We start from the raw sequence: 27,308 nt of genomic DNA on the forward strand, positions 1-27,308 counted from the left end.
GTTAGGGTGTGTTTGTTTCGGCTGTGACTGTTTGTAATCTCAGTTGAAAAACTGCTATGAAAAATCTATTGCTTAAAAGTTGATGTTTCAGAAGCAGCAGATCTGCTTGAAAAGTACAACTTTGAAAGTGTTTTCTGTTGACAAATGTCTGAAATGCCCTTATGTTAGTATTATACAAAATTCATAGGTTTTATCAATGTATGTAATTCTCATATTTAACTCTATCTTTTAAACAAGCAAAAATACAAAAATAAAGTTCAAGTTACATTATAGAATCAAGATAAGATTAAATTTTAGAAATTATATTTTTCTTAAAGTTATTCTCTGAAGTAAAATTAAAAAAGAAATAATTTTCAAAATGGACTAATAAAAGGAATATTAGAATTCTCAAAAGGATTGCATAAAATCAAAGAAAAAAAGAGTATCAACTATTCAAAAAATAAGTTTATACTTGATCCCAAAGTTTGTGACACAAGTAGATTTATTTACAAGAGCAAATGCATGACTCTTTTCAAAACAAAGGTAGGATTAACATAAAAAAAAATTGAAATATATTTTACAAGCTTCATCCCATATCTATGCTCAACAGACAAGCAAGATGAAGCGTGCTTAACACAGTAGGGAAACGAAATCTGTGACTCGACATGCCCACAGGTGCTAGATAAGCAGGAATAGAAGGTGAGAAACCATTCACGTGCAATGGAGGAGTTCGTGTTTTTTCCAATTATGGGAGACGTGCACTTCGCAGGTTCTGATAAATGGCATGGGAGAATGAAGTATCACGAGGGGAAGATGGGATTTTCAGATGTGTTCGTACACTGCAATGCTGTCCTTACCTAGGATCGGAGTGAAAGAAGGGAGATGTCGTGAAAGAATATATGATCCTCAATAATTCGGGAAAAAAAGCGGTGTGAACGCGGGACACGGGCTGCGAGTCACGATCGCTCAATATTAGAAATTTGGGCTACAAGTTGAACCACAGTTTCATGAACACGTCATTCAAACAGTTGAAATGCAAAGACGACTTAGAATTTGGTTTGAAAAGCCAAACATTGAGTCCATAGATATCCATGGACATCACATCACGCCAAACTTGATCCTGCAACTAACTCTTAATCAAAAGCTCCATGAGACACCTTCTGTCAATGCTCATTCTATTCTTCTTCAGCCACGTCAGGAGTTACGACTGGGAATGCCTTGAAGTCACAAGGCTCAATTTTTTCATCATTCGTGTGGACACATCATTTTTACTACTCCTTCCATCACTGATGAGACTACATACCATTTCTTTTACAGTGCAACAGGTATAAAATATGGAAGCTATTGCTCCCTCTTATCCTCAGTCTGTAGGACCCTCTGAACCACCAACATCTCACCCTCATCTGGTTGGAGCGGGAACTCCTCACTTAGTTCTTAAGCTGTCTATGAGTTTGCTCTCTTCATCTGCTACCCTCTGCTTTGTGAAGGACATAACTTAACTTGTCTATCAACTCGAAGCGATATGTCCAAAACCATGACATCTGAAGCATTTTCGGGCTGGGGTCGTAGTGGGCATATTATTATTCTTAGTGTTTTCCTCGCTCAAAATGGCTCTATCCTATTCCTGACCAATTTGCTCCATTCCCTGAGGCATGCTCCCTTCTGAGGTCTCCCACTGTGGGTGGGTGCCTGACTTGCACTTGCTCGCTTTGCTTCCGTTGCCTCTCCACTTTCAATGTTAAGTTCGGCACGCCCCTCGGTGGTTAATTGGTTTGCAGTTGGACCACCTTATTGATGGCGGCCTTCAGACGTCCCAATTATTTGGCTATGGCATGTTCCTCTCGCTCCTTTAGTTCACACTTCAATTTAAGCTGCATAAATTCTTGGAATTGCGGACACCTCTCTCTAGTTCTCATCTCTATCTCCCAGCTCTGTCACGCGCTCCTCTCTCTCTCTCCCTCTCTCTCTCTCTCTCTACGGCTTCACGCCTTTTTAGTCTCTTACTCTTTCAAATTATCTTTGTATCTATCATTATTTGCTTCTTTCCCTTCTCTCAAATTCCCAACTAACTTCTCTTCCCAACAAATCCTTAAATTCAGAAATCTGAATTCTCTTGCCAAATTTTATCCATATATATTTTTTTTTTGCTGCTGGTAAACTGCCCATCATGACCTTGCCAAACCCTAGAGCAATACTAAATCGCATTGCCAAAACCATTATGGTTCCTCCTGGTTTTAGGACGCATCAAATTTTAGTATCATAGCAATTTTTGTTATGTAGAACATCGCCCACCTCCATTTTCATTTTGTGTTAATTTTTTTGTACAGCTGAGAAATGTTTTTGCTTTTATGACGTATCCGTTGCAAATGTCCCTCTAATCCCATATGTTTGATGGATCAAATTTGTGCTATCAATGTAAAATCGATAAGAATATGTGGACATAGCTGAATTTGCTTTTCATGGTTTTTTTAAATGTGAACAAATGACGTAAAATTTTATCAGAATTTTATGCTTTACATTGCTAAACTTAAGATGGTATCTTCTGAGGGAGGCATGGTCATGTGCTTGAGTGGCATATTCATTTGGAAGCCAATTTCTGATCTTGAACTAAATGTGGTGAAATCCTCTAACACATGATGAAAGCTCGACAGCAGTTTTAGCTTGGTTATCCTGATTTGGTCATCGTTTTTTTCAGGTTTCCAGAGAATAGTGGGTATAATTATCTGTAAAATACTTTTTATTTGAATCTCACTGGACAGTATCTGGTGGAATTTCTTCTACTGTTAAATGCAATGCTGATTTTGCTGCTTTGTTTTTTTTCTCTCTTTCTGAAATAAGGTCTGGCTTCCTCAGCTCAGTAGTCTTTTAGCTGTAGCTCTTTAGTTCTCCTTAAAGCTTATGTTTTACGGCTCAGGAGGAGAAGAGGGAATCCAGAGCCTGGAGTTGGAAGGATGGTCTCATATCTTAATCGGGAGAGAAAGATTGATTCATTAGCTGGTGAACGGCCAGTTCTGCCTCATCCGCCTAAAGGAATTTATTTGTATGGAAATGTTGGGAGTGGTACGGTATTGTTCTAACACAATAGGCTTTAAAGATTTAATAATATGTAACTTATACTCAAGCTCACATTCTAAAGCAAAGAGTTGGATTTAATTTTATAAATTACATCTGATGTAACATTTGGAACATATTATTTTGCTTCATGATAAATTCTAAAAGATTAAATTTCAAAATTCTCTTCCGACTATTTATTTGTGGTCAACTTGGTTCCAAGATATCAAATTTCTCTAATTTTGTTTCTCGACCTTATAAATTGATCCAATTGTTCCCTCATGTCAAAATTTTGATATTAAAATGATCCTATTTTAGATTTAGCCGAACAAAATTGATTCTAATTTAATCCTCGAAAGACTATTTTGGATGATTATTGTATAGCGGAGGTGTTAAACTAGAGAAATGTGTTACGTCGAAACTAAGGATTCATTTTTGTTAAGATGATAATAAAGTTATAATGTAGAAAGCGGCCCTTTTGAAAGTTGCTGTTAGTATTGTGTGTTTACACACACACACATACATATATACAGTATGTATGCATATACATACATACATATATACTACATACATACATATATATATATATATATATATATATATATATATATATATATATTGAAAAAGATGAACAACGTACTAACAAATTTGATTGTAAAGAACAGTTTTTCAGCACAACAATTTCATAGAAGCAGTAAACCAAGCGGTGAGAAAACTGTTCCAAACAAACTCTAGGTTGGCCACATTTGAATAGTGGGTAGATTATTTTGAAATATAACTCAAAATTTAAAATTAGCTTGCTTTTTTCTTCTTTTCTTATTCAGAATCATCAAACTATCTTGTCTTGTCATTTGCTAAAACAGAATATATAATCATTATTAATGAGATCTTTTATGATTATCTTTGTATGATCCACTATCAGGGAAGACAATGCTAATGGACATGTTCTACTCTGCTACTGAAGGTCTTGTAAAACATCGAAGGAGGTTTCATTTTAATGAGGTTAGAACTTAGACCTATTTTTTTATAAAAAAATCCAATTGTAGGCATGCTATCCTTTACTAATACAGTTTATTTTGAAGCTGATTTCTTTAAGGGTTATTAGAAGGCATTGTGAGCAATTAATGATTCATCAGCAGAAGATCTCACTCAAGTTTAGAAGTGAACTAATGCTAGGCTTTTATCATCTCCATTTTTCTCAAACAATCTATTTGAGGTCAATTTTATGATTCCTCCTTCACCATTCTTTCATTTTGAATGCGGCTTTAGCTTACACAATTCCTTTCGCAACTTCTGCACAGATTTGTTTTTTTGGCTATCAAATTTTCTTCCTAATCCATACAATTAACTCCATCTCTTCATCTTATTTTTATATGTTATCTTCCTTCTAAAGGGGGCCCAAATCACTATGTACACCTTTATCTTGAATTTATGCTACTTTTACATTTTCTGTTATAAAATCATTTTTTTGCTACTTATTTTTAGTTTTTCTGCACCTCCTCTATGGTTCTATAAATCTTGCATTCCTTAGTTTCTAAATATTTTTTCCATCATCTTAATTATTCATTCACTTTTTTTAAAACAATTCTCATTATGAGCGAATGATAGAACTACATAGAGGGCAATTATCAAGAATTACCTACATATGGTAAAATAAGATATTATGGCATCCAAGCTTAGTTTGCCCGCCTAGTTTGATGCTTGGTGAAAACCATCTAAAGTAGGAGGATCATTATCCAATTTATTGGAGATGTAGATGTTATAGTCAAATGAATATCAAGGGAAATCACACCAAATAAAGCTTTCTTAGAGTTAATTGGTCCCAATTTTTTAGAACATTCTGCACTTATGGAGAAGCGATGGTCATTGAAGGAGTGGTATGATCATTTGAGTGAATTTCATGATTCTGTTTATTTCATTTTATTAGTTCCAGATGGGCCTTGATGAAATCAACATGAATGTGGCTGAAGGTCTCTTAGAAAGATTGAGGCATGCCTTCAAATTCAACCTTATGCTAATTAATACAAGCGATGTACCAATCAGGACCTTCTTATAAAGAGAATAGGTAATATGCATTGCCACCAATTCTTCCACTACGAAAGGCTCAGAGAGATGGGTCTTTGGTTGCTACTCGGAGGCCTGAAATGGGGGTGTCCACTTCAGCATTACTATTGAAAATTTGCTGATCTAGTATGTACAGTGAGAAAAGAGCCTGATTTAATATGACTACAAATGAATTCTAATAATGATACGATGATGAATAAAAAATAGATCAACTGAAAGTTTACAAATCATTAGTAAATCTGATATAAATTTGTAATTGATATTTATGATAGGACAACTCAGAGAATTTCTCAATAATAGTAAAAGTGAATGATCAAGTAAATTTAGAAATCTCAACATGAATGCATATAAGCGTAGGTTTCTTAAAAAGAAGAAATTTGCTTGTGAACATAATTTTTTTTTAGCCTAATGATAGTTTATTAAGGATTGCATGAAATCTGGACCCATAACCCCATCACTCCTAACTACATTAGCAAATGAGGGATTGGTAAGAGTAAAGGGTTAAGAACCTCAGGGATGACCAGAGTGATCAGAGCAAGGAGCTTCAAAAGTAGATTATGGAGACCATCATAGCAAAAAACAAAGTAGATTATGGAGACCATCATAGCAAAAAATAAAAGAATCTATGAGATGCCAAGGCGACTGAGGCAGGGGCTAGGGGTGTCAATTCGGGTTTGTAAGTCAGGTTGGGTCTGAACCAAAATTGGCCCAACCCGAAAACTCTTGACCAGAACCCGATTGAAATATTAAATGAGTCAGAAAGTATAACTCAAATCAGGCACACCTTCAACCCGTTGACCCAAACCTGACCTGTATAACCCATTTAACACGTCATAATAGCTTTTCAGGTTGCTTTTGGGTCAAATTCCTATTCATTTCAGATCAATTTCGAGCCGATAGGTTTATTTCTAGCCAATTTTAGTTTAGCGGGTCAGTTTCCGGTCAAATTTGGTTGGCAGGTTAACTCGTACCTGATTCGGAAAATAAAATAAGTTAAAATTCTTTGCTTAAACCTGACAAAAATTCTTCAGGTCAAACTAGACCCAGATTTTTCGAGTCGAGTTCAAATTAAGTTGGCTTGTGTTGACTCAATTTTTGACACCCGTAGCAGGGGCAATGTAGATGGAAGAGAGAAGACCATTCAAATCTTAGGAGTCTATAGGAAGAGAGACAGATCAAGAGGAGGGCTAAGATGAACAAATTGCGAGTAGATATGTGGAACCAATGTTGAACGTGGAAAAATGATGTCGACTGGATGAGAGAGTGGATGCTAGAAAGGGAAAATGAGAGGTATGCTGCTGCCTTAGAAGGATTGACGATAGCCATGAAGTAGTGATGCAGGTACTTCCTGCACAAAAATTGCTACTATAGCTACTACAATATCGCAAGATTCACTATCACGGGAGACGGGCCAAAACAATCCCATTTCCCTTTCTTATGCTTTCATTTCTATTATCTTTAATTCTTTTTTAGTCCTTTGCTATATATGTGTTGCATTAGGGTTTGGAAGGAGGTTTTTTTGGTGTTAGCTTGTTTAGGCCAGCCATCGACGTTCGATTCGCTCTTCAAGGGCTTTATCTGAGGGTTCGCATGGTGCTTCAGTTGTATATTATTCCCGAGGTGGTGACTATCTTTCTTATCCTTTTTCCCAGCCTTCCCAATTCTCTCTCGGCTGTCCCGATCATTTTTTTTCTTGCAGTTTTCTATCTTCCATCCCTTCCAGTTGCTTTTTTGCTTGTTGTCGCCATCCAAGACAACAAGGAGTTGTTTACTCTGCCTTTTCCAGCCTTCCCCGCCACCTTGCCTCCACGCCCAGCAGGAACCTACACTCTTCCCCTTACCACTTGCTGCCACCTTCTAGAATTTGCCTCCCTCGCTGCCGCAACCAATTTTGTTGCCCCTACCACTCTCTGTTGCTACCTATCCGCTGTCCAGCTCTCCCCTTTGCCATTTCCAGTCACCCCTAGCTCATCCAATGCCCTTACCACCCTCCGCCACTACCTAAATTCTGCCCCAACCATTCCCCATTTTTTGTCCTTGCTGTTCCAGCCGCCCAATCCATCTCCCATCCCTTCTTATTATTGTTCTAGCTCTCGACAGGCCTTACCACAATTCATCCACCTTCTAGAAACCTTACCTCTTGAATCTGCCACCTTCCAACGCTCCAACCTACCCATTCCAATCCATCTTACTAACCTCCACGACCATTGGGATACGCTTTAGTTGTGTTTGTTTATTTTTGTTATTGCATTTCCCTTTCAACGTGTGAGTTGTAACCGCCTAATTGGATTTGCAATAATAATATTTATTTTTCCTATTAGTGTTTAGGTTAACTCCAACATTATTTGATATCAGTGATAGCCTAACTCTAGTCTTATCTTTGAGTTTCTAGCATCCACCACATCCAACCTTATTTCCACCCAAATTTTCTTTCTCATCCTTCATCATCCCTATAGCACCCTCTTCTACCTACCTAAGCCCAAGCCCAAACTCAAACACTAATCATGCCACCAGAGAGATAATAGCCAGACACTGATCAAGTGTTTATCATGTAAGGGATATAATAACAACTTTGACTGCTACAAAAACTCAATAAAATTAAGGAAAGGAGACCATCAAGACAGGTCACCCGCAGCCACAACGGTGTCTTGCTAGCTCGAATGAATGGAGTAAATCTCTTCCACCATACAAATGACAGAGATGAAGAACATCTGACCCGAAAACTTGAAATTTATTAGAAGCCAGAATTTTGAAATAAGGTGAATTTATCATATTTTGACGATCATTTAGATCCGGACGAGTTCATCGAGTGACTCCAGACTGTGGTTCTTTTTTTCGAGTACCAAGACATCCCACCAGACAAAGTAGTAAGGAAGAGTGTGCTGTTTTGGTGGAAAATTTTGAATCACCTAAGTTAATGTGAGGGAAAAGACAAGGTCACTACCTCATCCAAAGATAAAATGGGAGATGTAGCGCCAATACCTACCAGTTCATTAAAGACCGAATGTTCATACCTCAGCTTCAAAAATGGAGATGCAACATCACTTGATGACCGCTACATCTTTAGGCAGAGTTCAATCTTAGAATCGAGTCGCAAGAACACAAGAAAGGGAACATACAAGCCCAGACTTGAGAAATTGATTTAGAGTGCAGAATAAGTGAAGCCAATACACATTCCCAAATCCGTCACAACTAAGTAGTGTTTCTAGTGTCAAATTTGGACCTACTGAATCAGATTGCATAATCAGGAGAATGATCTCTTTCACTGATCAATGAGCTATGAAGTTAGTGAGCCAACAGACAAAGATTTCAGATTGGATTCTCAACTTCCATCCAACAACAAAGAAATTATAGCTACTTCAACTAAAGTAACAATAGTTGTTCGAGAAGAGAGTGAGTATGAGGTAATTTACGTCCATACAGAGTTTGAGATTGTGGTGCTTCAAACTATCATTTTGCAGGAGTTGAGAGGAGCGTCGACAAAACTGACATTGGAAGTTCAAAAGGCCCGTGAGTTCGGGGAATCAACACTAGAGGCATGACAACCCCAGATAAGAGAAATTAAGATTTTTCAAATATATAGACTACTTCCTTAGTTGCCTATGTTGAGGGATGTCGAACATATTAGATGTGAGATGCTTTTGAGCTACTTTTGTAAGACCATATGGAGTCATTGGGGCAGTAAAATTAATTCAATAATGTACTCACCAACAGATGTTCAGACAAAATAGATGGATAGCTACAACAAAACCTTTATCCCACTAAGAGGGGTTGGCTATATGGAACATTTTTCTCCATTGCTTCCTATTTAGTGTCATATTTTCATTTAATTCTATTAAATTAATATCATTTTTTATACAACATGCCCAAGTCTTCCTAGATCTACCTCTTTCTTTCTTAACATAAGTTGAATCTAAAACATTTACTCTTCTAATCGGATCATCAGATGATCGATTTTTAATGTGACCAAACCATCTAAGACGACTCTATCTAATTTTGTCTGTCACTGGAGCTACTCCAACCCTATCACGGATATATTGATTTCGTATTTTCTCTCTAAGTGTAAAGCCACTCATCCACCTAATAATTCTCATCTCGGCAATACTTAACTTAGTTTTATGCTTCTCTTTTAAAGGCCAACATTCAACGCTATAGAGCATTGCAGGTCTTGCCACCATCTTATAAAATTTTCCTTTCAGTCTATGCGGCACTTTTCTATCACACAATAGTCACAAAGCATTCCTCCACTTCAACCAACCAACTTAAATTCTACTAAAATTCTACTAATTACTAATAACATCCCCATCAATATCATCATCACTTTGAACAATAGACCCGAGATTTTTAAAGCGTTCACACCTTTTAATAATTTGATCACCCATTGTTATATTTCTATCACTAGAGCTACTACTTCTAAAATTATATTCCATGTATTCAGTTTTAGTTCTACTCAAACAAAGGTCTTTAGACTTTAAGGTACACCTCATAATTCAAGTTTTTTCTGATCTTTTTTTCTCGTCTTATCTAAGGAAGGATATCATCAGCAAAAGCATACATCAAGGTACATCCTCCTGTAATGGCCCAGCAAGACCATCCATAACCAAAGCAAAAAGATATGGGCTTAAAGACAATCTCTGTTGTAAACCAACATAAATAGGAAAATATTTGGTGAATCCTCCTGTTCAAACACAAGTAACAACTCTTGTATACATATCTTTAATGACTTGAATATAAATCTTATCAACACATTTCTTCTCAAGAACTTTCCAAATGATATCTCTTGGAGCCTTATCGTAAGCTTTTTCTAAATCAATAAAAATCATATGTAAATCCTTCTTATTATCTCTGAACTTCTCCATCAAACCTCTCAATAAATGTATAGCTTCCTTAGTAGACCTACCAAACATAAAGCCAAATTGATTATGAGAAATCTTTGTTAAACGTCTTAACCTATGTTCAATTACCCGCTTCCATAATTTTAAAGTATGACACATCAACTCAATTCCTCTAGAATTGGAACTCTTGTGCATCCCCTTTGCTCTTAAAAATGGGGGCCAAAATACTCTTCCTCCACTCCTTAGACATCTTTTTATTTTTTAAAATAAGATTAAAGAGTTTAGTAAGCAAGAAACTCCCAAATTTTCTAAATATTTTCACACTTCAATTGGGATATCATTAGGTCCTATAGGCTTTCCACCCTTGGTTTTCTTTAAAGCCTCATCAACTTCTTTTTTACTAATGTGATGGTAAAAATAAAACATTTTATTATCATTAACAATATTAAGATCACTAAGGTTGATCGTATTTTTCGAAACTTCATTAAAAAATTTATCAAAATAACTCACCCATTTATTTTGAATTTTTTTTTAAAGAAAATTTTAAAGAAAATCACTTTTTGATTTTCATCATTAATACACTTTACTTGAGTTAAATATTTACTTTTCTTTTCTCTTTGTTTGGCTTGTTTATATATATATTTTTCACTTTCTTTAGTATGCAATCTGTTATAAAGATCACTAAAAGCAAAATTTTTAGCGTCACAAATTGTTCTCTTAGACACTCTATGAGTCGTTTGATATTTTTTTCCAATTCTCTAAGCTCTTACACATATAAACTAATTTTTATAATATTTAATATTTTATTTTTTCTTGCACACTATTATTCCACCACAAACTATTTTTATTTATAGAAACTATTTATTTTAATTCTGTAAGTACAATTTTTGTCACTTGTTTAATAATGTTTGTTATTTTATCCCACACAGAATTTGCTTCTTCATGCACATCCCAAATTTTGAAGTCTTAAATTTTACACATAAAAAATAATTTTATTTATGTCGTTTAGGTGCTCCATCTAATTTTACGACGATGATTCATAGTATTCTTTATTTTACAATTATTCATCTTAAAATCTAGAACTAATAATCATTATTGAATACTTAAGTCATCACTTGGAATGACCTTACAATATTTACATTCTCGACGATCTTTTCTTCTCATAAGAAAATAATCAATTTGTGTTTATTAGATCCGTTCTTATAAGTAATAATATTCTCTTCTCTTTTCTTGAATAAAGTATTAGCAATAACAAAATCACATGCTAAAGAAAAAATCTAATATAACTCTACTTTTTTCTTTAATCACTCCAAAACCGTAGCCACCGTAAATATTTCTAAAATCTTTTGCCACTCTACCGATATGTCCATTTAAATCATCTCCAATAAAAATTCTTTCTTCAAGAGGTATCATTTGTATTAAGTTTTCTAAGTCATTATAGAATTTATCTTTAAACTTATACTTAAACCTATTTGAGGATCATAAGCACTTATAATATTAAAAATCTTAGTATCAACAATAATCTTATTCTATCTCTAACTCTATTAATTTTTACAACATTATCTTTCAAAGTCTTATCTAAAACACCATTTCTAGTGTGACTCTTACTTGAATACTAAAATCTAAAACCTAATTTATCAATCTCCTTAGTCTTTTCTCCAATCCATTTATTTTTTTGAAAACATAAGATATTTATCTTTCTATGAATCATAATATCAACTAATCTCATTAATTTACTAGTGAGAATACCTATATTCCAATATCATATCATAATGTTGGTTTCATGGACTAACTTCTTTACCTGCATCCGTCCGTATTGTTGGAACTCTTGCTTATTTAACACTACACTTAGGCGTCAGTATAGCGACCATTGCACTTTTTTCATTGTATTCTGACAATGGATGGACTACATCATGAGAAATTGCCGTGGGATATTTGGAAAAAAGAACATTCTATAGTAGGATCCATCTTCTTTTATAGAAGAAGAAGAGACATCTGCTGAATAGTTATACTTCAATGTGATCCAATCTGTCATAGATTTAGGGTCTGTTTGGTGCAGCTGTTGATTATTTATAATCTGCTGATAAGCAGATTATTCAGATAATTTGATAATCTGCAGATTATCAGGATAATCTGCAGATTATCAGAATAATCTGTCTTGCTGTTTGGGGCAGCTAATTCAGAATAACTTATTAGTAGTTAAATGATATTTCTGCCCCTGTCTGATAAAACTGTTTGGGACAGCTTATTCAGAATAGCTTATTGGCAGAATAGAAACATATAGTGCAGAAATATACGATCATTACGGATCAATTCTAAAAGATGACACACAGTTCTCACACCCTCATGAGTACCAAGAGAACTAAAAGAAAGTACAAATACAAGTACAACAACAATGAAAAATATTAAAATATTTAATTCCAGACTCTGGCTACACATGTCCTCATATGCACTGTCAACCTGAGAAAACACCGGATTTCCATGACTGCTGGCAATGTAATAACTTCAATTAAACGATCGAAGGAGGTGTTTTCAAAATGTTCATTCTTTTTATTTTTATTAGCAATCCTGGGTCTCTTTAAAATTGTATTGGACTCCCCCATATCCCTCTAGTTAATGCTAGACACTTCTTCATCGGGTGTCAATGGCTCAGGTGTGAATTCATCTGGTATCCCTGTAAAGATTCACTAGGGTTGAATCGGATTCACTAGGGTTGAATGCAAACTTTCCCGTTGCGACAACCCATTTAAACATTACGTTCAATTTTCTTCAAATTCTGACTCAATTCCGTACTGTTTATACTTCTTCGCTGTCAGTACCGCATGTGATATAACATTTAGAGGGAATAGTTAGGAAATTATAATTAGAGAAAACAATTTGCGAAACTAACAATCCATGGATTAGATAGAAAATTACCTTTAATTTTTTAGCCCACTATTCAGCTGGAGCATCAATTGTCCTTTTAATCGGATCCCAACCTAAACCGGTAGATTCACGTTTCAAGTCCTTCCATATTTTTCACTCCTTCAATTGATCCCATTTGTTTTTAAATTTAAGCCTATCGTAATCCCTGCTAGTGAATTCTTTGAATCTCTTAACAATGTTTTTCCACCATTCCTTATTAAAATACGTTGTTGGTTTGTTCCCCAGTTATATTTCTCTAATACACAGATCACAAAAAATATTTATTACTTTTTTATCCCACATTATGCTTCCACCCTTTTCATGTATACTAAAAACTGAATGTCATTTAAAAGTCTAATCTAAAATGAGGTTCGATCATGTACAAAGAACCATTCAATGAATTTGCACCAATACATAAAACAGTTTGGTTATTTACTAACAAAAACAGATATATATATATAAGGACACAAATAAATTATGTGGTTCGATCAATGACCTACATCCATAGTAAGACATCAAAAATATTTATTATGCAATTATATCAGGTTACATAAAACCATCTTAAGGGAGAACAATACAACTTGCAATTCACCCTACCATTTCTCCCTTTTGTGATAATAGAAGTTTATAGAAAAAAAAATAAAAAATGGAACATGTTTTCATTCTTTCACCATTTTGATATTTGCTAAAAACTGAATGGAACATACCAAATTTTTAAATGTGAATGGATCATACCATATTTGCAAAAAATAGAATGGTGAATGGATCACAGAAAAATCGAAAAACCCAACAACAGTTCGCAGCTCTGCTTAACACCATTAATATTCAGCTCCCGACCATTGGTGAAAGCCTTTAGCACCAAAAGAAATTTTATACCTCTAGATACAACCATCAAAGCTATAAATGATACCGAAACTCCACTGACAGAAAACAAGATTTTGAGTAAAGATAAATGGAACATGCTGTAATGTTTCATTCCAACCAAGAGGAATATTTGTTACTTAGATACGTAAATAATGTCAAATTGTATGTACTTAACTCCCGAATTTCTAATGAACCAATCTCATACCTATGTTTCCTATAAAAAGGAAATAATCGCAGGCCATAAACATTGTCATTCTTAACATTGCTCTAATGCTATAACATTACACAATGCTATAACCATTGCCATTCTTAACATAAAACTATAGATAAGAGCATGGATTCATCTCATAGAAAGATCGAGAGCCCAGAAAAAATTGAAATAGAGAAACCGAAACCTTTCTGGAACGTAGAAATGAAAACCGAAATTCGTATTTGCATTCTCCACGCTTTTCTTCACGCTTAGCTAGCATGAATTCCTTTCATAGAAAGTTCTAAAGCCTAGAAAAAATTGAAAAAAAATTTCTGGAACGAAGAAATCGAAACCAATATTCGAGAGTTAGCTTAAGGAAACATAAAAAATCGAAACCAAATTTCTGTAACGAATCCCTTGCTCTTCCGTGAAGGAAGAAAAAAAACAAAGCACAATGATGTTCGACCGTTCACGGCCAGCGATTATCGATCCCTCTATGAATGACAGTGAGATAAAACATACCTTACGATCAGATAGAAAAATCGAAAGGAATCCGGGCCGATCTCTTCTAGGGTAAGAAGAAATTCGATCGCAGGCACCGGCCAGGGAGGGAGAGCGCGAGGGAGCTCATGGGTATCTAGGGCAAATCTTACGGTCGAACACTGGGACACGGGTCGAGAGCCGCGTCGAAGACCTTAAAGAATTACTCGAAGCGGGACGCAGTGCGATATAGTTAAGCCGCCCGAACGCTGATCCAAACACAGCGGCGGCGTTTGCGTTTTCAAAACGCCGTCGCACCTAAATAAGCTGCCCCAAACGGGCCCTTAGTCTTAGAGTTGATTCCTTCTTATATATTTGTTCATTAGATACGTTCGGAAGAGTAAGACGAGTGGAAGAAGCCAATTACAGATTTAATGATTTGAGATTTGGTTCGTGAAAATACTCATCCATGTATAATTTTAGTTATGATTGTGCCAAAACATGATGAATACATATTCTATCAAGATGTGCTTTGGAATGTCAATGCCAACATGATTGACTTACCGAGAGATTACAACATTTTCGTCACCTTGAACATGGTCGATTTGACACCATACCATGAGGAGACAAAAGCTTCGACGATTGAGATCGAAGCTCCCCCAATTTTGGGAAATTGACGCGGGAGCTTCTTGTACAGAAAAATTCTGCAGTATTTTAGCTGCTACAATACCACAAAATTCTCAATCGTGGGAGACCGTCCGAAACAGTCCCTTTTCTTGAATCCCTTATTCCTTTTTATTCCTTCCTATATATGTTCTGTGGTAGGGTTTGGAAGGATGCTTTTTTGGAACGATTTTGTTAAGGACAATCGTAGGCGTACGCTTCTCTCTTCGAGGGCTATAATATGAGGTGGTGGATATCTTCTTTATCCTCCCCTACATCGCTCTCGACCGCTTTGTCCCTGCTGCAGCTACCTGGAACAACCTTCCTCACTGTTTCTTTCAGCAGTTTTATAAATTCTAGCTGCCGCCTGCTGATTTTGTGCTTGTTGCTGCCATCCAGGACAACAAGGAGTTGATGTGCCTGCCTTTTCCTAGCATTCCCCGCCAGCAAGCCTCCCCTTTCAACACGCTGCCACTTTCAGAATCTGCACCCTCTCCCTTCCCAGTTGCTGCCACCTTCTAAAATTCGCCAACCTAGCTGTCGCAATCATTCCAACCACCCCTACCACTCTCCGTCGCTACCGACCTACTGTCCAACCCTCTCCCTTGCCATTTCCGGTCACCACCAGCTTTTCCAACCGTCCTTACCACCTCTTGCCACTACCTAGTTGCTGCCCCAATCATTCCCTGTGTTGTCTTCGCCATTCCAGCCACCAAAATACATCCCCCAAGCCGCTTTATTGTTGTTCCAGCCCCTAACAAACCTTACCCCAACTCATCCACTTTCTAGAAACCTTACTTGCTGAATCTGCCACCTTCCAACGCCCCAACCTACCCATTCCAACTCACCTCTATCGCTCTTGGAATACACTTTATTTGTGTTTGTTTGTTTCTGTTGTTGCATTTCCCTTTCAGTTTGTGAGTTGTAACTGCCTGATTAGCTTTGCAGTTGTAATATTTTGCTTTTCTATTGTTGTTTGGGTTAACTCCGGTATCAACAAGTCTTTGGACGATAGTTAGTTTTTATGCAGTCTTGTCGGTCAACTTTTTTTGATTTTGTAAATTGAAAATAATTTTTAAATTTAATTTAATATGAGAGGTATATATTTTTTATTTTGAAAGTAATGTATTTTAATTTTTTGAAAAATGAACCTAACTGATTTCATTCACCAATAGTCTCATAATCGTGTCTGATACCTTGAATACTACACATTTTCGAAAGATGAGTGTATTTCCCCTGCGATAGATCCAATCCTGCAAACTAAGAAATTTGTGACATTTGTTTGGTCTGCGAACCTTTTATGTGTGACCGACAAGTTTTTCTATCTAATACAAAGATTAAATATAGTTTATTTTATCTGGATTTCAAGTTCTCTACAGAGACAAGCACCTATAGTTAATTACATCCCGAAGGACTGGGGTCACTTGAGAAAACTCTCAATAATAATCAGATGTACTAATCTTCAATATTTCAAGGTTTAGGTTTTCACGGTAGGACGTGGAAAAACAAGTGGAGGTGGCTCAAATAGAAATTATTATTTTCAGGAGTCCAAAGGAAGGGAAAGGTAGGGGACGTCACGGATCATGAGGAGAACCCTCAGTGACTTCCCAAACTATCCTGCTGTGTGGCTGCATTTTGGAGTCGATTTTATTCATTTGTTTGATATCGTCAATTTTATTATTTAGGACTTACATTTGCATAATATTCAATTATGCAAATAGCCCGTAGAGATAGGTGGGTTTACGTAGTGCCACACGACAACCTTGGAACCTAAGGCGAGTTAGGATTTACACTGCACAACATGATTGTACATGAGACTAAAGAGGGTGTGAGTATTTACGTCGTGCTGTGCGAGCTACCTCGAAGTCCTATGTGTTGTTATTTAGACTAGGAAGGTTTGGTGTTGATGATCCTCTTATTGCTCGATCTAAGCTTCTTGCCGTGCTGCCCACAAAGCTGGCTCCGAGTTCCTCATCGAAGAGCAGTCCTAAAGTCTAAGGTTCAAAATATTTTACCAGGTGTGTTTCAGGTTTTGGTTTTGTTGTCATTCAAGCATTATGAGGGGTTAAAATTGATTAGAGCGACACCGGTTAGGATCCCACGGTTCCCTTATTCCGGTACTGCTATTTTTTTTTAATTTACTTAGTTTAAATGAGTTGTTAAGAGCATTTAAACTGGGGAGATCTCGTTAGCAATAGTAGGTTACCTCATCAGAGGGATTCCCATAAATTCAAAAGTACGTGTTATGTTTTTTTTTTTTTTTGAAAATGTTGTTTAATTTTTGAAAATTATTTTTTTTTTTGAAAATGTTGTCTCAACCAGGCATGCATGATACATCAAAACAAGAGTAAATTATAGTGATAAAATAACAATAAATAAAATGTACTTGCGTATCTGTTGCTGCTGTCCCTGCTGCGTGTTTAGCTCACAAGACATAATGTAATTTGCACGGAATTCAAATAAATTGCAGAAAAAAGAAGTAATTGTAATTCTAGTCTAAAAAGCGGCAAAGCAAGTCGTAACAACAACCAAAAACTCCAAACAGGTGATCCTAAGGCTTCCTAAAACTCCGTACAGCAATTAGGAACTCCCGATGGTGATTCTAAGGCTTCCTACGACTCCGGACAGCAGCTAGGAACTCCCACCGGTGATCCTAAGACCTCCTAAGGCTCACTCCCTAGCACCAAACAACAGTTCTTAGCTTCCAAACAGCACTCCCTAGCACCAAACAGCAGTTTTAAGCTTCCAAACAGCAGTTCTATGATTCCAAACAGCACTCCCTAGCACCAAACAACAGTTCTAAGCTTCCAAACAACAATCCCTAACAACAAACAGCAGTTCTAAGCTTCCAAACAGCAGTCCCTAGCACCAAACAACACTCCCTAGAACCAAATAGCAGTTTTTTCAGCTCTCCTACAGCTCTCACAACACTTCCAAACAGCTCTTCCAAACAGTAGAAATACAGAGCAAACAAAACAGCATTTTATCCTTCCAACGTCGCTAGTTTATGAGGCTCGAAACAACATTAATGCCATTCCGAAACATTTCCAATCTCACATGTTTCCCGAATAAAATTCGAGCATTCTCTTGATTGGCATTGAAGTATATGAAACTATTGGGAAGGTTTGCATGCACGCCACTTAATTCACACGTATCTACATATCCAACCCCTAAACTTTACTTTTCAGATTATCACCGCTGAAATTTTATATCATGTCGAAGAACGTACCAATATATTTGTCTATGCATAGATAGAGTGGTATTCATGTAAACAGATAATGAAGTTTAGTTGTTGAATATGTAAATACATAGGAATGATATGATATCCATCCAAATCTTCTAAATTTCAAATAAAGCCAAGCCAAGTACATTTCCGATTTGCATCAAGTCGAACCGTGTGAGTTTTAGATTTTAAATATGTAAAGAGAAAGAAAATTCAGGTTTTATTAAATGAAAATAGATGGAGGTGTCAGATTTTGGATGGCTAAGTGTATAAGAAACTTCTGACTCTATACATGAACATAAAAAAATTAGGCTTTTAGAGCATTTAATCTAGAATATAGAATGATCCATGACGTTTCAAAGTTCATAACCTCATCTTTTAGCAATTCAATAGGAAAATAAAAAGAAAACTCGGCTGTAACAGAGTCAAGAGTGTATATGCCATGATAATGCCTTCACCACTAATCAAATACCTAATTATTCACTAAGCACTTTGGTAACAGAAATTTCTGCTTGCGCATCATGCAATTCCTGTATGCTACAAAACCTCCCTTTTTAATATAGCTAAAACGAGGAAAGCCATTAATATGGAGAAGCCTGAATCTCACATTTCACTTGAGCATAGAAATTTGATTCTCACGTTTCACCCAAACAGATGAAATTGGAAATCTTATGATAGAATAGTAAAGCTTACCTCCCTTATAACATCTCCTTAGACTGAAATAAGTTAGAGGCTCGATGCTCACAGATTTAGAGTAGTAAGGTGGGAGGCTTGGACACCAAATGAAGTGAGGCTCAAAGTTACCAAGTTACTGTATAGGGATTTCGTGTAGTGGAGGAAATGAGGAAGAAAGGGAACAGGTTTTGGTGCGCAAGAGGGCTGTAGCAGAAAGGGGAAGGAGCAGTAGTTTCGGCTAGAGTTGTTTTTTCGGTGAGGAAGAGTTTCGGCTAGCGAGGAGGAGAAGCGCTGGCTAGGGCCTCGACCGAGCAAAGGGGGAAGGGGGGGGGCAAGGAAGAGAGGGAGACCGGTGCGGTTTAGGGCTTCGGTAGGGGAGAACTGAACGAAGCAGAGGAAGGCAAGGGCTTCTGCGCGAGGAGCAAGAGCTCGCGGGAGGGGGCGACCACACGGGTGAGGATCTCAGTGGCGAGGAGGCAAAGCGCTGGCTAGGGCATCGACCGAGCAAAGGGGGAAGGGGGGGGGCAAGGAAGAGAGGGAGACCGGTGCGGTTTAGGGCTTCGGTAGGGGAGAACTGAACGAAGCAGAGGAAGGCAAGGGCTTCTGCGCGAGGAGCAAGAGCTCGCGGGAGGGGGCGACCACACGGGTGAGGATCTCAGTGGCGAGGAGGCAATAGGGAGCGAGATCGAGCAGTCTCGGTTCGCAGAGTGGGTGAGGCGAGTGGGAGAGCCGAATCTTGTAGAGGAGCGTGCGCGAGCGGAGAAGTGAGCAAGGGAGGTCGAATCGAGCAGAGGAGGCCAGGAAGAAGGCGAGTGTTCTCTTTAGAATAGGATCGGGGCCGAATTGTATAGCCAAGGGAGCCGTTACATGAAGCAATTGGCGGGGGATTAAATGTTTTCCATACGCAGAGGAGTCTTATTTGGCTGGTAATAACTTCCAAATGAATTTAATTAGGGTGAAATTAAATGACTCATTTGAAATTCGAAAATTTGAAATTCAAAATTGTTTAACTTTTGTTCAGCCCGAGTCCAGCCTGAATTGCTTTCAAGTTGAACCTGGGTTAAGCCCGGGCCTACGCTCCGCTAATTAAAAAAAGCGTGCATTGATTTTCGTGTTAATTGCTCACGAGCGGAATCATATTGATATATGTGTCTTTCCTAGCTAAAGTCGACGTCCCGAGCGCATTTGTGTGGTCTGTTTCGTCATTCAGGGTCATCCGGACGAGTTCGCGGGCGAGCTGGTGAAATTAAGTCAAAATCGTGCGTGGTGCGATGCGTACGCAAAAATGCGGTGTTAGGAGAATTTGAGTCTCCTATGTCGGTTCTAACCAACTCAGCAAAAATGTCAAGTATTCGGGACCGCCCATACAAGACTTCGAAGGAGTGACGAGTTGGATCGAATTTTCTAAATGGTGTGGATCTCGTACTAGTCCTCTAGGAGGGTCAAACACATGTCAAAATTTATTAAACCTTTCTCACATTTCTAAATACCCACTTAATCATATCTCATGATGAAATCAATCAATTTCCTTCTCATTATTAATGAAAATCATATGAAGATCATTGTTCTCGCACTGTATGAGACAAAATGTAGCCAAATCAGAGAAACTAAATTGTTTAATTATTATTTAGTTTTAATATTGAACAATTGGTCTTTGTTTGGGATATGGAAAAATGGTTAAAATTAAATCTAACAAATTAGACTATACATTATGTACCATGAGGTGCCTGTACTAGAGAGTTGATATTAGATTATATTAAATTTATTTTTCCCTTTGAGTTTATTGTAAAATGAATTGAACCAATTAATATTGATTTAAAATGATTGAAACAATTCAATCTAAAGCCATTTTTAGTTTCCAAGTAAATAACCCAATATTCGTATTCACTTCTAGAAGGTGCGAGCCAACTGTGACAACTTGAGCTTATTCTTTCCATTCAAACAAGTTTAATGGATATTTTGCAATTCTCCCATTGTATTTTTGTTACTTGTTTTGATTCTAAATGAACATATGGTCAAAGAAACATGGTTGTTTTTGTGGTCAATGGGAAGAAAATTTGTGTTCATAGTTGGCTGTATGAATAAAGAAGAATAAAAATAAAGCTGCAGTAATGAACCGTGCATATGAGAGAATTAGGAGGAAGAAAGAGAATTGTTGCAATGAAGTCTTGCAAGTTATAAGGAACACAATGATGAAGGATATAACTTATGAAAATGCTAGGAAAAAAGCCTCAAGTGTCATGATCCGGCCTTGTCCTTAAAATTAACGTAGGCAAAAATTACGGTCGGATGGTATTAACATCTAACTATCCACATTTTAAAAACTTCCAATACATGTAAAAAAGACACTAAAAGTGTAATAAAATCTAAAGCATCCATAAATAATAACATCCAAAGACAACATCTCAAGTCAGTGCTAAACAATATAACAATATTTGAAAGAAACAATAAAGAAAAACTATCATTATAAAACTTCCTAGTAGCAGTGGTCCTCTTTAGGGCTGTCAAAAAAGCTCATTGTTCGTGAACTGTTTGTGTTCGGCTCGTCGGGGAGCTTGTGTTCAATTTGTTCGATAAGCAAACGTGACGAACACAAACAAATTTTTTTTCGTTCGGTTTATAAACGAACCAAAAACGAACAGTCATTTGTTTGATAGTGTTCGAATCGTTATTGTTTGAAATATAAAATAATTTTAAATAATTATATATAAAAAAATTATCATATTTTAAAAATAATTATATATTCTAAAAATTTGTCATATTTTAAAATTTAAATCATTTAAATTATAATCTGATCTTCAGGTTTGCCTCTTTGCTTATATTAAATTCTATAATTTCGTATTTATCTTTAGGTTAGTCTCTTAGCTTAAGTTTTCTTATATTTCGTTTAGATTTATTTTGTTTCTTTGAGTTAAACATAGTTTTTGGGAGTGAAATCTCGCATATTGTCTCTAGATCTGAATTTTTTATGGATGATATATGATATTATGGTTTTATTGCGAGTTGTGCTTCAATTATTTTGCATTTGTGCTGTGATTCATGCAGGTTTAAGCATTAATTTCATATAGGTTTAAGCTTTTGAAAGATTTTGAACAATTCAAACAATACAAATAAATTTGTAAGATCTCGAACAATTCAAACAATTTGAATAATGCGAACAATTCGAACATTTCAAACATTTCAAACATATTTCAAACAAATCAAACTGAATACGAACAATAACTTCACTAACAATTTCAAACGAGCCTATTTTAAACCCACATAATTTCAAACGAACCGAACTCGAACAAGAGCTCTGTTCGTTCATGTTCGGTTTGTTTACACCCCTATTCCTCTTCTTGTAAACCAGGTCTCTCCTACAATCATATCAACATAAAATTTTTCTTCTTCGGAAAGAAAACATTAATTGCAACTGTAAGTATAAGTTAGTGTGATAATTATAATCTAATATGTATTAAATTTATATGTTATGTTATGCATGAACGACCAAAAGAAAATGCAATTTATTTCTTTAAAATTTTAAAATTATTCTTTCCCATTTCACTTTAAATATTTACTAATTTAATTTTTTTAATAGTCATCACAAGATTGTCATCATATTATAAGCAATCCTAACAAATGTGTCCGAACACCCTCAAAATTGTATTCGAAGGTATCCTCAAATTGTAACCAAAGATACATTTTTATCATTTTTTTTAATGTGCACGTGTATATTGAGGATAATCCTGTATGACTTAATTATTTACTTATCATTTCATTTCCTTTATATTACCTTCTTTTAAAAATACTAAACATTCATTCTCTTTTTCACTTCATTTTCTTTAGTTCTTAAGCTATAACATGCATACAATCATAAAATAATTGTAAAGAAATTCTTTAATTAATAAACTTCAAATTTAATACATATAAAAAAATAATTACTTAGCTTAGCTTACAAGAGATTTCTGAAATACTTCTCCTTCACTAAGTTTCTTTGGACAACCACCTATATTAATTAAATATGCAAATCATTTGAGAAGAATCCTATTCCTAAAAGAAACACTTAATATATCTAATGACATACAATTAAAATAACACATAAACAATTATGTAATTTCTTACCTTAAGATTTTGATTTGCTTGTTTCACAAAATTTTCTTTTTTTGCTTTTATAACTTTAATTGATTCAGCCTCTAATATTTTACTTTTAATGTCTCATTAAACTAAACATGTTTTTAGCATTTAGTGAGTAAGGCAATAATTTCAATTTTAAGTAATTTATATCATTAAACATTAAATAACTAGATGATTTAGCTCTTACCGTTCACACATAAAGCCCAATTTCACGCACAACCAACTCTTAATGTATGTTTCAAGTGATTGTATATTAATACATTAATTAATTAATTAATTTCACACTCATAATTATATATAACCTATTTTTAGTTTATTTAATAAAAAATCTCAACCTTACCTTAAGGGCCCGTTTGAGACAGTTTATAAATGCGGACGACGTTTTAAAAACACCGTCGTACCGTTTGGATTGCGCTTTTCTCCAGCTTATTAAAAAACGACGTTTTGAATTTGTTTAACACGCTGCCAGCGGGATGACTCCCGCGGGCCGCTTTTTCGTTCGCTTTTTCGTTTGTATTACTCCTGTGACCCTCCCCACTATTTCTTCGCATCTCCTTACCTTTCTCGTTCGCATCTCCCAAACCCTAGGCGCTCCTTCTCTTCGCCATTTCCGGTCCTCCTCTTCTTCGGCATTTCCGCTCCATTCTCTTTGACATTCATAGGTATATCTCTTCCTTCTTCGGGATTTGCAAATTTTCGGCAAATGTTGCAATTTTTAACTTATAGAGAGTTGCCATTTTTCACTATTAACTTCTTTGCTATTACCTATGGTTTAGTGCAATGGTAACAGATTTTGGTGTTTTTGGGTGGGTAACATGATTTTCGTCACAAGGGTTTAGTAGTTTGGCTATTATCTTGAGGTTTTGGTTGTCTTTTTGGAGTCATCTCCAGAGTTTATGCGGTTCCAACTGGTTATAAGTTTTGATAGATAGAGATAACGTCTATTTGATAGCCCATACTTTGGCTACTTCTCTGCTAATGCTCTTTTCATAAATATTGATCATTCTTTGGGATACTTTACGAGTTTGGTTCTATTGTAACTTCTCTTTACATAGTGCTCTATAAAGGGGTTATAGGGATTTTGGTCGGATTTAGCAACTCCTAGATGCATTGGGATCTTTTTCCTCAAGTATATCTTAGTTGGTGGAATATACACTTTTATGTATCTTTACACTGTTGTTTATCTATGGTAGAAAACAATTCATATATTGGCTTGTGGTTGGAGCCTATGCTATTTCAAGGAGCTCTTTCTCATAATTTTGCTCTTGGGGTATATGATAGGAGAAGGGGTTTTGGAAAGGTTTTATTTTATCACCCGTAGTTTCTCCATCCTTTCACACTTTTTAATTTACTTTTCTGGCATCTACCTTTCACACTTTTTAGTTTACTTTTCTGGCATCTACCATTCGGTTATGTTTTGGAGAATGTGTTATTTATTTCATTCTCATTGGTTGCGGCATTTGCTATGTCACTATTATATTTTGTGATCTCTAGCTGAGGGAGGTCGCGGTGGGAAATAGGCCCGCCACCTATTTTAATAAAGAATGGTGGCAAAATCTTATGATTAAAGTTAAGAAACTTACTAGAAGGGATTACGATCGGATGAAACTCAAAAACAAATGCGATCAATTAAAAAAAGATTGAAAAATATGAAAAGAACTCAAAAGAGGATTAATAAAATTAGGTTGAGTTCCAGTGAAGCGGACAATTGATGCACCAAAGGACTGGTGGGCTGAGAAGTTAAGCGGTAAATAAATATCGAAGATTATTTCATCTTGCATAAATTTTTAGAATGAAATGATTTCACTAATATATTATTTAATCTATTACAAGCAGTGCCGACAACCCAAAAATTCAAATTTAGTGACATCGATCCAGTTTTGGAGTAGAAGCTGGATGACATGTTCACTGGGGTTGTCGCAATATGAGCTCATGCTTTCACCCCAAATGAACAGAGGTTTGTCGGCTTACCACAGGAGACGAAAGACGTGCAAATAGGTGAGTCAGGAGAAGGTCCCAACTCAGTCGACACAGATGTTTAATCCACAAGCGTGTCAAAGCCTCACAGGGTGGACAAAAAAAATGAGTCGCATTCATCAAAGGCACAATTGAGACACTGGTTGAAACCTGCAAAGTTAGGTCTGTTCCCTCACATGACAGCTTAATTGTGGAATTGTCTCCAGCTCCTTAATACATATCCTGGTGTTAAGACACAAACAAAAACCTATGTAAACTATGTGAAGTTGCTAGGAGTGACCCAACCCGAAGACGGTTTTTTTTTTAAGTTGCAGCTGAAATTCCGACTCGCATACCTACGCTCTTTCATGGACGATTAACTGCTTAAGATATTATGTATTTTAATTCCTATAGATGTTTGTAATATTTATGTCCTAGACACTTTATCTTTTTTCATGGTGGTACAATACTGTCTTATATTCTATTATGCCGTGATATGTTTATGTACCTTTCTACGTTCTATGTATTTCATATGATGAAAGAGATATTTCTCGACCTGCTTAATGAACTGTGGAACTTCCATAGGTTGCACGACTTAACAAGAACGATGACAAGAAAAGTATTGGTAATAACCCTATACATCTTATCCCATAATGAATCCATTAGAGGAGCTATGAAGCGATTTCAACATTCATCGGAAATCATCAACAGGTGTATCTCAGTCGGTTTAAATGCTCTGGTGAGTTCGCCGTGAAAGATAGTTAAGCCAGCGGATCTAACATTCCAGCCCGTTCCCACACATATTGCAAATAACCATCATACATGTCGTTCTTCAAGGTATGTCTTTAGCATAACATTCGTACATGAAATTGATATAATTGTGAAATGCTAAAGGGTTATTATTGAAGCTATTGATGGAACGCACGCACGTCAATGCACACCTATCTGGTACAGGGAAGATGACCTATATGGAACAACGTGGCTTCCCCACACAAAATGTTATGACTGTGTGTGATTTCAACATGTGTATTACCTTTGTGATGGCTGGATAGGAAGAGAGCGTGCACGATAGCCGTGTTTTCAAGTTTCCTACCAGTAATCGAAAACAAGGTTTCCCGTACCTACCTCCAGGTCATTATCTATAGCAACTATGTTTGGTATTTTATTCCGATTGCTAATTACCGTAATTGAACAGGTAAGTGCTACTTGGTCGACACCGGATATCCCTTACAAAAAGGGCATCTCAAGTCTTATTCAGATACGAAGTACCACTTACCTGATTTTGAATGATCAAGTGGGGTAGAATGAGGCAAAAATGAATTATTCAACAAAAGACACTCCTTGCGCAGTATGATCGAAAGAGCCTTCGGAGTCTGGAAGAAGTATGTTATATTACGTGATATACCAACTTACCCATTTCCAAAGCGAGTGCAAATAGTAGTGACTACTATGACATTACACAATTTCGTTCGACGACACCGCTCCGGATCAGATATAGAATTCACCGTCGCAGAAGTTGATTTGCTTCAGATCCCACCTGAAGCATTCGAATTCTATGTGGGACGTACCATACCACAACTAGAAATGGATCCACAAGATGCACACGCTCGAGAGGGTGAAAGTGCATCAGAGATGACAGCTTTGAGAGAGAGCAAATAGTGGACGACATTAGTCAATCATGAATGAACCCATCATAATGCTTTTAGAAACTTTATGTTAAGTTTATTTCTATTGTACTAAGAAGATTTCAGTATTATTTGTAAGGGTGCTACCAATTGCTCTATCTCCAAAAACATATATCAATTAGTGAATGTTTGATACTCCTTTTCTTTTCTTTCTTTGACTTTTTTCATATTTTTTCATATTTTTCTTATTTTTTTCATATATGGCAACTGATCTTTAACTTTTACACATATATCACCTTACCTTTGCATAAAATGGTGTGCATATTTCTAAACCTGATGTTAATTGTCAATATTAGTGATGCCAATGAGTGGGATTCACAGCTAGTTTATACTTTATCTTGAGCTAAAATGAATGGGATTCACAATCTATTGGAATTTAGGAAATTGTCGAAAATTCTTTAGGGAGACCATGAGGGAAGAGTGTGCAATTAGGAAATTTCATCTATTGGAATTTAGGAAATTGTCGAAAATTCTTTAGGGAGACCATGAGGGAAGAGTGTGCAATTACAATTTCCAAGATCCATTAGATGTGTATAGAAAAGATAGCATGGTTACAAATCTCTCTTTCTACCATTCAATATTTAAAGCTATATATCTTAATCTTCACTCATGGGGAATGAATACTT

The 27,308-nt window shown here is 36.1% G+C and overlaps 1 protein-coding gene across 1 annotated transcript in view; it reads left to right on the top strand.

The window, feature by feature from the left end:
* Positions 1-27,308, top strand: part of LOC110025158 (putative ATPase N2B) — a gene marked incomplete at its 3' end in the record, with an annotated part of 53,474 nt that overhangs the window by 10,501 nt on the left and 15,665 nt on the right. Inside the window, 2 exon segments of the mRNA XM_020725459.1 lie at positions 2,894-3,039; positions 3,953-4,032. Of these exon segments, the coding sequence (XP_020581118.1) occupies positions 2,894-3,039; positions 3,953-4,032 (226 nt within the window).

This window comes from Phalaenopsis equestris, unplaced genomic scaffold, assembly GCF_001263595.1.
Source record: "Phalaenopsis equestris unplaced genomic scaffold, ASM126359v1 Scaffold000291, whole genome shotgun sequence".
Lineage (NCBI taxonomy): Eukaryota > Viridiplantae > Streptophyta > Magnoliopsida > Asparagales > Orchidaceae > Phalaenopsis > Phalaenopsis equestris.